This window comes from Falco peregrinus, chromosome 8, assembly GCF_023634155.1.
Source record: "Falco peregrinus isolate bFalPer1 chromosome 8, bFalPer1.pri, whole genome shotgun sequence".
Taxonomy (NCBI): domain Eukaryota; kingdom Metazoa; phylum Chordata; class Aves; order Falconiformes; family Falconidae; genus Falco; species Falco peregrinus.
The window spans coordinates 34,884,146-34,896,408 of record NC_073728.1 but is presented as its reverse complement, the minus strand read 5'-3'; the positions used below and the strand labels follow the sequence as shown (position 1 = coordinate 34,896,408).

General features: G+C 38.7%; 1 protein-coding gene across 3 annotated transcripts in view; it reads left to right on the top strand.

Moving 5' to 3' along the window:
- Nucleotides 1-12,263, top strand: part of DPP10 (dipeptidyl peptidase like 10) — a 548,347-nt gene that overhangs the window by 317,364 nt on the left and 218,720 nt on the right. For all 3 annotated transcript variants that reach the window (XM_055812868.1, XM_055812867.1, XM_055812869.1), the window contains exon 3: nt 5,227-5,322. In XM_055812868.1, the coding sequence (XP_055668843.1) occupies nt 5,227-5,322 (96 nt within the window). The remainder of the gene's footprint in view (nt 1-5,226; nt 5,323-12,263) is intronic.

The window sequence follows — 12,263 nt, the reverse complement described above, 5'->3', positions numbered from 1 at the left end:
AGTGGCATGTGACTCTAATCATAAACTCAAAGCAAACTCCGAGTTTCCTTTGCCATCTCTTCATGGGGGGGTGGGTGGAGAAGAACAACAGCTTGCAGAAACGTTCCTTTAAGGAACATTTAGGTCAGCCAAACTGACAGAAAATGCTTTTTTTAAAATTGAGTACAGTAAAGCTCTAGGAAGAGAATCCGTTTGGATTACGTCCAATAGATAAATATTCTGTTTAGAACAGGATTGGGACCGACCCCTCCGCACCATCTCTCATGTTACTTTTAAATGAATAGAAAGCAAATTAAAAATAGTTTTTTACTGAAGGGGAGATTCATTACTAGAAGATTCAGGTATAGGCTCCCTGTAACTGCTGTAAATCAGCAAAAACATTTGGATATCTGACTACCTGCTGGCATATTGTTTTTCCTTTTTCATGCAAATATAATACAAGCTGTGCTAATTCCCTGATATAATGATATACCTGTTAGATTGCATACAGTTCACTAGTGGTGTTTTTCCACTTTTCAGATGGCATTTAACATCATGGCTTTATGCTAATTTCTAGTGTTAAAACTTAATTCAGAAGTGACAGTAAGGCATTTGAGTTAAAACTGATAATGATGTAGTGTAGTTTATTATTTGCCAAGTATAAAGGTAAATTTTATAAGGTGTTTAGACTACTTCTAATCTGCAAAAATAATATCCTATAAACTCATCACAATAACAAGGCTATTAATTTCTACTTTTGCAGTGTTCTAGTTTAGTAAGCACAAGCAGGTTTGTCATTTTCAGTAAATACACACCAGTTGTTGAACTGTAGTTTGTATACTTAAAAGGTAGCCATTTAGTTTTTAACATTTGATATTGTATCTTCTTTAATCGGTATTAATTTTCTATAGAAAATATGTATTATTTCAGATCGAAATACAGAAATCCATGTGAAATGGTGTGAAGACACTGAAAATACTACTCCTTCAAGTAATAAGTAAATAAAGTTGTAAATGAAAATGAATGATAGTAGGCTGTTTGGTAACATGGTAATAAACATAAATTGGAAAATTGCAGCGCCTTTAAAATAAAACAAGTACTTCACAGAATCATTTATGTTGGAAGGAACCTTAAAGATCATCTAGCTCCAACCCCCCTGCCATGGGTAGGGGCACCTTTCACTAGACCTCATTGCTAAAAGCCTTGAACACTTCCAGGGATGGAGCATCCACAGCCTCGCTGGGCAACCTGTGCTAGTGCCTCACCACCCTCAAAGTAAAGAATTTTTGCCTTATATCTAGTCTAAATTACCCTTTATCAGTTTAAAACCATTCGCCCTTGTCTTACCACTACATACCTTTGTAAAAAGTCCCTCTCCAGCTTTCTTACAGGTCTCCTTTAGGTACTGGAAGGCTACTATAAGGCCTTCCCTCTCCAGGCTGAACAACCCCAACTCTCTCAGTCTGTCTTCACAGGAGAGGTGCTCCAGCCCTCTGATCATCTTTGTGGACTCATCTGGACTCAATCCAACTGGTCCATGCCCTTCTTATCTCAGGGGTCCCAGACCTCAACACAGTACTCCAGGTGGGGTCTCATGAGAGCGGAGTAGAGGGGGACAATCACCTCACTTGACCTGCTGGCCACGCTTCTTTTGATGCTGCCCGGGATACCGTTCATTTTCTGAGCTGCAAATGCGCATTGCCAGGCTATGTTGAGCTTCTCATCCCCCCAGGTCCTTCTCATCAGGGCTGCTCTCCTACCCATCCTCTTCCCAGCCTGTGTTTGTGCTTGGGATTGCCCCGACCCAGGTGCAGGACCTTGAACTTGGCCTTGGTGAACTTCATGAGGTCACTTGGGCACACCTCTCAAGCCTGTCAAGGTCCCTCTGGATGGCACCCCTTCCTGCCAAGGCGTCTCCTGCACCACACAGCTTGGTGCCAGTGGCAAACTTGCCGAGGGCGCACTTGATCCCACTGGCCATGCTGCCGATAAAGATGTTAAGCAGCGAAGGTCTCAATGCTGATCCCCGAGGAACACCACTCGTCACGGCTCTCCACTTGGACACTGAGCCGTTGACTGCGGCTCTTTGAGTGCAGTGCAACCATCCAGCCAATTCCTTATCCACCAAGTGGTCCGTCCCTCAAATCCATGCCTCTCCAGTTTAGACACAGGGATGTCGCACAGGACAGTGTCAAATGCTTTGCACAAGTCCAGGACGGTGACGTCAAGTCACTCTTCACTTATATACCAATTCTGTAAGCCCATCATAGAAGGCCACCAAATTTGTCAGGCATGGGTTGCCCTTAGTGAAGCCGTACTGACTGCCACCAATAATCTCCTTACTTTCCATGTGCCTTACCACAGTTGCCGGGAGGATCGGCTCCATGATCTTGCCAGGCACATTGGTGACTGACCAGCCCATAACTGCCTGGGTCTTCCTTTTTTCCCCTTTTCTAAAAACGGGGGTTCTGTTTTGCCTTTTCCAGTCAATGGGAGCTTCACTGGACTGCCACGACTTCTCAGATACAATGGATAGTGGCTTAGCCACTTCCTCCGCCAGTTCCCTCGGGAACCACAGGTGCATCTCACCAGGTCCCATGGACTTAGGGAACCTTCAGGTTCCTTCGATGGTCTCAGACCTGGTCTTCTCCTCCTACAATACTGATAGTGGAAAGCTAGTATCCAGGATTACAAACAAGGCTCTATTTTGGTAATGACTTCAGCGTTAGAAAAAAAAATTACTTTTCAAACATCTAGTGAAGAGTCTTTAAAATGCCAGTTTCTTTCAGTTTAGCAATATTAACAGCAATTTGAAAAGTTACTTTAAAATCCAATTTGTATCAAGGTTACTTGGCAGGCATGTTAATTAGAAGACAGAGAGAAGAGCTGGTGTACCTTTCTTCTCTAATAGCTTTTCTGTACGCAGTTGATGTATTTTTTTTAGAGTTTTTTTTTTATTAAAGCAGTTAATAACAAATAAAATCTGTGAAAACTAAACTGTCTTAGGTAAGACAGCTCTTGGCAACATAACAGCTTGCGTGAGCTTGATTGATAGTTCACAAACTGGCAGGATATAAAGGGTCACAATAAATAGAAACAAACTCGAGAAAGGTTGGAAGGGGAATCCTTTTGGGATCACAAAGAGCATCAGGACCAGGGTGTGTTGAATCAAAATAGGTGGTGGAAAACAGATTTTTGAGGGTAGGTAGTCAGCAAGGTTATGGAGAAAGGGGAAAACAGGTATATGAAGAACACAGTATTTGATGCTGTTAAATTAGAAGTAGCTTTTTTAAGATGGGGTATGCATTTGTGGAGCTGACTATAGCATATATAACAACTTGTGCTTACTTTGAAGATAAAAACTCTGTGTGTCAGGAGCAAGAGCTAACAAGGTCCCATGATGAGTAAACAGAGGGATTAGGTATAAATCAGGAAAGATAATGTTACTATGCTCTAAAGCTCTAGTAAGACTGCAAGTGGAATATTGTGTCCCATGCTGGACTTGGAGACTGACCCCCCTCCCCAAACAGACTACTTTGATTCCTGGAAGGTAGGAAGAGGGCAAAAAGCTTATTTAAGGATTATAACATTTGTCTTATGAGAGTGGATTTGAACAACTCTGCATGCTTAGCCTTTTAAGACATGAAGTGCAAGAAGAGTTGATTACAGTGACTAAGTGCTTACTGGTGCCTTGCTAGACCTGGGAGGAAGGTGTGTGCATTATGCAGCAGTGCCATGGAGTGAGCAGCTGTGATGGCCTTGTGTCTATCAGAAAGTTATGACGTGCATTAAAAAAGAGTTTCTTTTTGATACAGCAAGGATGCATAGTATAAATACTAGCTGAAGTGGCTGCAGTAGGCAGCGCTGACATTGAAAGGCAAAAAAATCATATAGTTGTTGATTCCAGTAAGCTTTCAGCTGGGCCTCTAATTGAGAAATTTGGCTGAATAAAGACCAATAACGAAACTATGATTGACTTTATTCATTGTGAAGGGGTCATATTTTAATCTGAAATGTATTACGTAATACAACCTTTACAAAGCACGTTTATGTGTTAAAATGTGCTGCTAACATACTGGGTTGACGTAAGGATAACAGGATTGCTCCTTGACTGCTGTGATTCTAGATACTCCTTTTCGAAAAGAGTCTGTCATCATCAACACTGTTTAGTATCAGCAATCTGTGAGGACAAAATCTGACTAACAAAAAGTCTGCTTGTAGAGAAGGTAGATGCCTGACATGTTGGAAGGAAAAGCTCATAGAGCACAGAGATACTGCAGTAATCTATGGCAAACGTATCCAATAATAATAAAGTTATTAAAAGACTTGATTGGACATCTGTCTTGTTGATTGTGTAGGAAGTGCATAGGTGCATATTTTTGCTAGTGCACAGGCAACATAATGCAGTTTTGGCAGCGGCTTTTTAAATAGCCTAAAGCAGTTAGGTGAAGTGCATAGCTGCTCTCAGTGACTATTCATTGGAAATTGTTTTGACAGCAAAACTTTTGCTTTAATAGTCCTTCTGATTTCATGTGTTGGTGTCAAGAGAAGTAGAATTTAGCAGAGCTTCTTTTTCTTTTTCTGAAGCATGGAGATTATTTTTGGAGCTGGCAACTTATTTTTTTGCTTTGAAAGTCAACGTTGGCTAATGTTCAGAAGCACAATATTCCTGGGTTCTGTCACGTTTGTGAAAAAAACCAAGGCTGTTAGCCAAATGTTTCGCTGTGCTTATCGCTATAGAGCAACCACAGACTATAAAATGTGCATATAGAAATATTTTTTTTCTCCACATTTTAGTTTTTGGAGTAGGTGGAATTGGTTCCAAATTTATTTACCAAAGTATTTTACTTAGTTTTTGTCTGTATAGGTGGTCTATGTGGCCTACATCCTTTAGCTTTCAGAAAATTTTTTGTATTGGTTTGTAGACTTTTCTTGTGGTGTAGGGCTGGGGAAGCAGGAGCTCTGCCACTACAGTTCCAGTATAGGAAATAGCCAAGCACTACATCCTTCAGGTGTCCTGTATGTAAGGTACCAATGCTTTGTTTTCCAAAGCTTTACTAAAGAAAAAGGAAACATTTTCTTGTAGCAAAAAAAAATAAAAATAAATTAAGAGCAAGGTATTGTTATTGATTTTGACAGGACCTTTGAACTATGTATTCTGGATCTGTAATTCCAATGTTTTGTGAATGACACTGAATAGATGGTATTTAATAACTATCTAAAATGGTCTTGTTACGTTTATTTTAGATGAACTTGCAAATTCATCAGAAACCAGATTGTCCTTGGAAGATCTCTTCAGAAAAGAGTTCGTAGTTCATAATCCAGAAGCCAAATGGATTAATGGTAAGTGTGTAATCTCTCATGTAATTTGAAATTAGGGAATAATTTTGGATATTGAATGATATCATTATGCAGGCACTGAGAAAGAATCAGTTAAGATTTCAAACTCTTGAAATTGGCCAGTGTCCCACTTTTCCTTGTAGTGCTGAATCATGTCTGTTTCATTAATTTTTGAAGTGGCTTTCTAATTTTAAATCTTTATCTAGTAGAAACCCACTGAAATTCTCTGTTTGTGTTACTGTCTCAGTTGGAAGCAGTGACGAAGAATTATTTTTGAGATCTGGATCTTGTTTATAGATTCACAAAAAGATCAATTCAGAAAATAAAATTTTTCTTTTAACATCTGAGCTTGGGCATTTGAGAACTGGTTCTGACTCCCCATCTGGAATGGATTCTTAAATATTTCAATGTACTTGTACAGCTCTTAGTCATTTTCTGATGTCTACAAGTTGTATTTAATGGTCTACTTTATTAAATGATTTATAAATGGTATGCAGATTTTGAAATATTATATATAGTTTTAATGTAAAAAAGAAAACAAATTCTAACTTTCTTTTTCAACTAACTGAACTCCTTTTCTCTTGATCATATGAGCTGTTCACATTCTTTCTGTTTGCAAGAAATGTACAAGTAACGCAGTAGTGACCATCTGTTTTGTGTCGTTATACTTGGATTTTTGTGTTGCTCCAGGTGTTATGATCAAGGGTGTAACAATGGGCTTTGTGCAAACAGAGTATTGTTAAGGAGTGCTTTATGGGAAGTAGGAGTTTGGAAGCCTGGTCATTGTGTATGTAAATTCACAATAACTTTGCATGGGAAATGGTTCAATTATATTAATCAACTTTGGTGTTCAGTAATAACTGAATAATTTGTAGGAAGCTCTATGATTGAATTGAATTGTTGCTTTGTTGTAGACTCTAAAGAACGAAATGGGCATGACAAGGATAAGTGCGTTTCAAAAAGAAGAATAAAAGGGGAGAAAAGTATGATTGGTATTTTTCATCCTCAGACCAGCTCTAGTGTTATTTGTTTAGGAGTTAGTAGTAGTAGTTAGTGTTAGTAGTTTAGGAGTGAGAGGGGAGGCTCAATTTAGTTCCCTGCCACTCCCTTTCCCCCAGCTACTCCAATGACCATACAGTTCCTGAGATGCCCTTTGCTTCTCCTTTGGACTGGTTTCTGTCTGCCGTCAGGGCCAAAAGCTTTGGTGCTAGGTAAAGCCAGAACAGTGCTGTTGCCAGGATGACCAGTTTCTTGTGTTTGGCAGAAAACATCTTTCCAGTTAAGGCTGTTAGGCTAGTTAAAACCTAAAGCAGTTTTTGATGAATTTGTTGTTTTCTGTGAATTCACAAAGCAACTGCCTTTGACCCCACCCTACTTGAAAAATCCTTCTTCTAATTGTCAAACAACGTTATTACAGACCTGGTATTGTCAATTAAAGTGGTTGCTAAAAGCAGGTAAGTACATAATGGAAGAAGATCTTTATGCTAGTTCTATGCATTACTCTTGCTACTCAAAACCTCCATGAATTTACTCATCTAAGAACACTACCAGTCATTCATAGTGTGCATAATATTCTGTGCATGAAGGTATCACTCCTTTCAGAATGCAGGATGATAAAAATAAAGGATTATGGATTGAGTTATATTAAATATTGTTGATACTATTGAACATGTTGTTTATTGTATTTTTAAACTGTGTTCTACAGCCTGTGATAAAATAAAAGCTTCTTTTAAGAGTTTTTCACATGTGGTAAAAAGAAATTTAGAATTTGGTACTAAACACTTGCTTGGATAAAGGTTTGTTCTGTGATGTTCAAAATCCATCTTAAGAAACTCATCCAATGGAAGGTAATTTTACTAGTATTGTGTGAAAAATAGAGGTCGTAAACAATCTAGTCTAAAAGCTGTGAGATTGTACAGTTATGAACATTTCCATCTATTGAATATTAGAAATACTGTTTAGTAAAGAAGAGCCTTGTGTTTTATTATCAGTACAGTTGTATTAATATCTAATCTTTCTGCACTGTTGGTTTTCTCAGCCAATATAAGAATTCCTAAGCTTGCAGTTAGGTGTGTTCCTGTGTTTATTTGCCAAAGAAGCAACGAAGTCCAGTGATACAAAAAAAGAGGAAGAAAGTGTGTTTGTGTGTATGGGAATTTAGGAAGAAGTGGGGATAATTACAGACTTTGAAATTTCCCAGTATGGTCAGTGAAATCAGTATCTTAGATAATAAAATAAGGAGTCTTGCAAAGCAGCATTTCTGGTTCCTGATTCTATCTTTAAAATTTAGGGTAAGATTATTTTTTTTTCCTGGCATGGTATCATTGCAGTGGTGGCATTATATATGTGGAGAGTGAAATATATAACTTAGTATTCAGCATTCATTACTGTGGAGCTGGAGGGGAGCGTTTGGCACTTTCTTTGGATATTGACAGGGTGTGTGGACTCTGCACAGGAAGATTTTAGCAGAAAATAAGTAGCTATTTACTATTACTTTTTGCTCCTCTTGGGATAGAATAATTTGTAACCATCTGAAATTTTTATCATCTTGACCTCCTCGGAAGAGATGGGAATAGAGATTGAAAAAGTGATTCCTGCTGTAAGCATTTTCTGAAGGGTCTAGAGCATAGTTTGTAGAAAAATGTCTGATTTAAGGATTTTGAGTACTAGGTGAGTCACTGTATTCTTATGTAAGGTCTAGTATTTAACTGCTACTATTTAATGAATTTTTTTATACTGACATTTGAATTTGGCTAGCATTATTTTCCGTGTTATTTCTTCCTTGTTTGCAAGTTCCTCCACTAAAGAAATCATCCCCATGTAGTTATTTCTAGTCCACTCTTTAATAAGGAAAGCTCTTGCGTACAGAAGTTTTTACAATCCATTTCCTTTTCTGCTTGAAACTGAGTCCACAAATTTATATGCTTGACACCAAAGTTAATAATTATGCAAATGTTTAAAGCTGTGGAGAAAATGTTCTTTATCTGAGATAATCAGCTGTTGCCAAAGAAAATAAAAGAAAAAAATGGAGTTAGTTTTAGAAGTGACATAATATATTTACATTGAGTGTAATGTGAAGATGTACCTATGCAGGTATCTTTTGGATTTCTTCCTCCCTTCCTTTTTTTTTCTTCTTTTTTTTGTTTGATTTCAAAGGCAAGTTTTTTTTTTTTTAAATCTGATTTCAATTTTTGTCATCTTTTGTAAGAATTTGCGAAGGAAAGAGAAAGGAAATATGGATGATGGCTAGTGTCCTTCTTGAAAATAACAACTTAGTAGGTTACTAAGCTTTTTGCATTATAGATCTGATCACTTCAACAACTGTATTTAAAAGGACATGCTGGAGAGTATACACAACCATTGATCAGTTCAGTCTGTGTTATCTGAAAGAGCTTTTGATTTCAGAAAGCCTTCCAGTTGCTTGGCATAGTTTTGAAGATGTTAAATGACAGTACATCTTCCTTTAGCGTTATTGATCTTCAGGCTTTCTAATAGGAAGTGAGAGTTTAAAATGCTGCCAGTGAATAATAAAAGTATTTAAATCTGACAGCACGTTGCTTCAGATTAAGGCTTTACATTAGGTGGCAAAACATCTTGGTTTACTTAAGTCTAATTACATAACTGTAATGTAGTTTAAAATACCCAGAGTAATTAAATTTAAGAAAGCACTGCAGTTAAACTTCTATGCTTTCCCTTGCCAAAAAAACTTGTTAAGAGACTTAATGTATCTCATATTGCTTTGTTCTTGGATTCTAACCATTTTGCAAGAGGGACCACTCTCTGCTTCAGGTGGGGCATAGCATCTCGTTTCATGACCACAGTTTGCTTAGGAGCGCGTCTTCTGGATACAGTACATTTATTGGAAGGTCATGATATGTGATGTATTAGAGCATAGTTCTAAACTAACTGTATCATTGACAACAACTGTATCATTGCTCTATTAGTTATTCATAAACCAGTGTATGAATCGTTGCTTATCTGCCAATATCAGCAGTCTGCAGCTGGATCTTTGAACCACACTGAAGCACTTTTCAGGATATTTTTTTCATTTCTATTAAGTTACTTAGCAATGTGTCTGCTGGTCTGTGAGAAATAATGAGGGCCTGAAAGGTTTGCAGTCTAATCCCTAGATCTTTGGTGATGTACTTTACAGCTCTTATTATTAGGAACTCTGGCTGTTAATGACAATAAAATTCAGAATCTTTGCCTTTAATCCTTCTGCGAATATGGAAGTTGCTTGCATTTTTGCTGTTTAGATAAGCTTTGCCAACCTTTGTGTGTTGACTCCTTGCTTGTATTCCATCAGATGGATATGTAGTCAGCACAACTGATATTTTTCATGTATCTGAAAGAAAAGTGTCAGAGAAGGACCGAAGTCTGGATGATGGCCTGCAGCAGACTGTGCCCTGGAAACCTGTCTTGTCCTGAAGCTCAGCAAATCACCTTAGTACATGTGTTTGTGCCTTACAGAGCCAGGAGGGATGTAGGCGTCTGCTTAGGGTAAAACTTCTGTAAGGTGCTTTGGTGAAATTGTGAGATGATAAATATTTCTCTCATTCTGTCTTGCTTGTTTCTGCAGCGGCTGTCTGTTATTGTATTCAGTGACCCTTGCGACGCTATCACAGGAAGGATGTAGGGTAATGTGTATGGCTGGGCAGCATCACATCTTCACAGGCAAACACAGTCGGGCTGATGCAAGAGCATTTTGGAGTAGTGAGGGAGAGGACTGTGGAGGAGGCAGATGACAGTGCAGACAGAAGGGCTTTAAGTGGTACTTCAGGGAGGGGAGTGCTCTTTGAAAGGGCAAGATATGATAAAGATTCCCTCCTCCTGTAGGACCTCACACTTTATTCAAACCAGACTCATCTCACAAGCAGCAGCAGTCTCTGTCTTTGGGAGGAGGATGGAAAATAAGGAAGTCACCATCAGTCAGAAGCAATAAGGGAAAGGAGGACTTTGACCTTCGTGTCAAGGGAAAGGACCTGAAGGGGATGAGGTGACAACTTAAGTTTCAAGGCGGGTTTTGTGCCTCATGCAGAAGCTGCATTTTTTCCACATATTAACCTTCTCCCTGCCTTATAGTCCTCGTGAGCTCCTGTGCCTTATGAGATAGGAGCTGCTAACCCACACTCTGCCTCCAGCAAGCAGCTGCCAGGACAGGCTGCCATCCCCCCCGAGACTGGTGGCTGCTGCTGGAGACAGATGACCACTGCCCTGTCCCATCCTCTACAGAGGAACAGCAGCTCCCTGCCAAAGCAGGGTTCTGCATGTGTGTGGTGGGGAGGCACGCTCAGGGAGGCAGGTGTGCTCCTGTTCTCTGCTGCAAATGATACAGAAAACCCTAGAACAGTTGTAGGTAGGTTTGTCCCTTAGTGTCATCCTGGTGAATACAGTTCTTTCCTTTGACTAATCAAAGTATAAATGCAACATCTTGGTGAGAGATTTCTGGAGAAAACATATTTGTACCTCTTTCTTTTGTCATAAAACTCTGGTTTTGGAGTGAGGTTTATCACTTTGTCCAGCAGAAAATCCTAGGTTGTGCTGTCAATCTCAGCAGGGATAAGCTATTTGGATTTAATTTCCAAAGCAAATAATTTTTCATCCACATATGTTTTCAAGGCAAAGACCCTTCAACGCTCTTTTTTTTTTTTTTTTCTTTTCCCCCTTTTACAGTTTTAATGTGCTTCTTTGGAAATGATAAAAAAACATTCTGTCCCAAGCCAGAAATATTTTCACTTTGCTTTGAGAACAGCATCAAGGCAATAGACATGTGGTTTTGTTTTAACTCAAGCTCTTGTATTTATTTGTTTTATTTTTGGTTTTATATTGTTTCCAGATTTCCTCTATGACCTGCAGCAGAGGCATGGCTTGCATTTTCTGAGTCATCTTTACTGGTTCTGATGTGGGCCTCTCTATTTAGTTTCACACATCAATTCTGTCAGCATGGAGAGAAAAAGAATGGATGATGCCTACTGTTTTGAACACCACTGAAACTAAGAGACTGATTTATGGAGGAAATCCCTCTCCCCCTTCACCCTTTATTTTGCAAAAATATATTATGTTTAGTAGTCTCTTTCTTCTTCTTCTTCCTTTGTTTTTTAAACATTAAAAAGGAAATATTAAACCACTTTTGCTTTATAGTTGAACTTCACTGCAATATTTTGTAGAATTTGTGTTAAAGTTAATGTGGAAAGATATTACCTGGCTGAAGAAGTATTACTGATTGTTACAATGTTTGGTTTCCTTAAAGAGCAAATGAGACAGTAGCTTCCCATAGATTTATTTGTGGTTGTCCCTGGTACCTTTCTCATGCTGCACATTGCCTTTATCACCTGCAGAGTGGAATGTGTAGATAGCAGTCTTTGCTTAAGCTGAGCTGGTGCTTTCCTTGAGACTCTGTTGGCTCTTGTCTATCCTGAAAAATTAAATAAAAAGTGAGTTTGGGAAACCTGGCATGAAGATAGTTGAAATTGCTTTTAAAATTGTGGATGATAAAAATGGTAGTGGTTTGGGAAGCACAATGCACAGATTCCACAGTAGCACTTGTGCCAATTTTGTGCGGGGAAACCAGTGCACGAGGCAAATATGAACTTTATTTATCAAAGCTGAGCATGTTGTGATGTTTGCCAATAGATATGGGTCAAGTGCAAGAAATCACTCCATCACTGAGCAATAAAAGATAGATTCTGCTCCAGAAAGTTGTTGCCAAGTTGGAACCAATAAACAGACAAATATCTCTATTAGAATTACATATCTATATGTTTCTATTACTTTTGTAATTTATGATGGATACTAAGAGTGAAGTCCTATTCCCCCCTGCCCCCATGCAAATGAGATGAGAGTCTGAAGTGGCCAGGCTGGAATGCAGCCATTGTGCACAAGCGCATTTTTGGTTTAGCAGGAGCTGTGTTTGGCATTCAGATATTTAGGCTGTGATATGATGT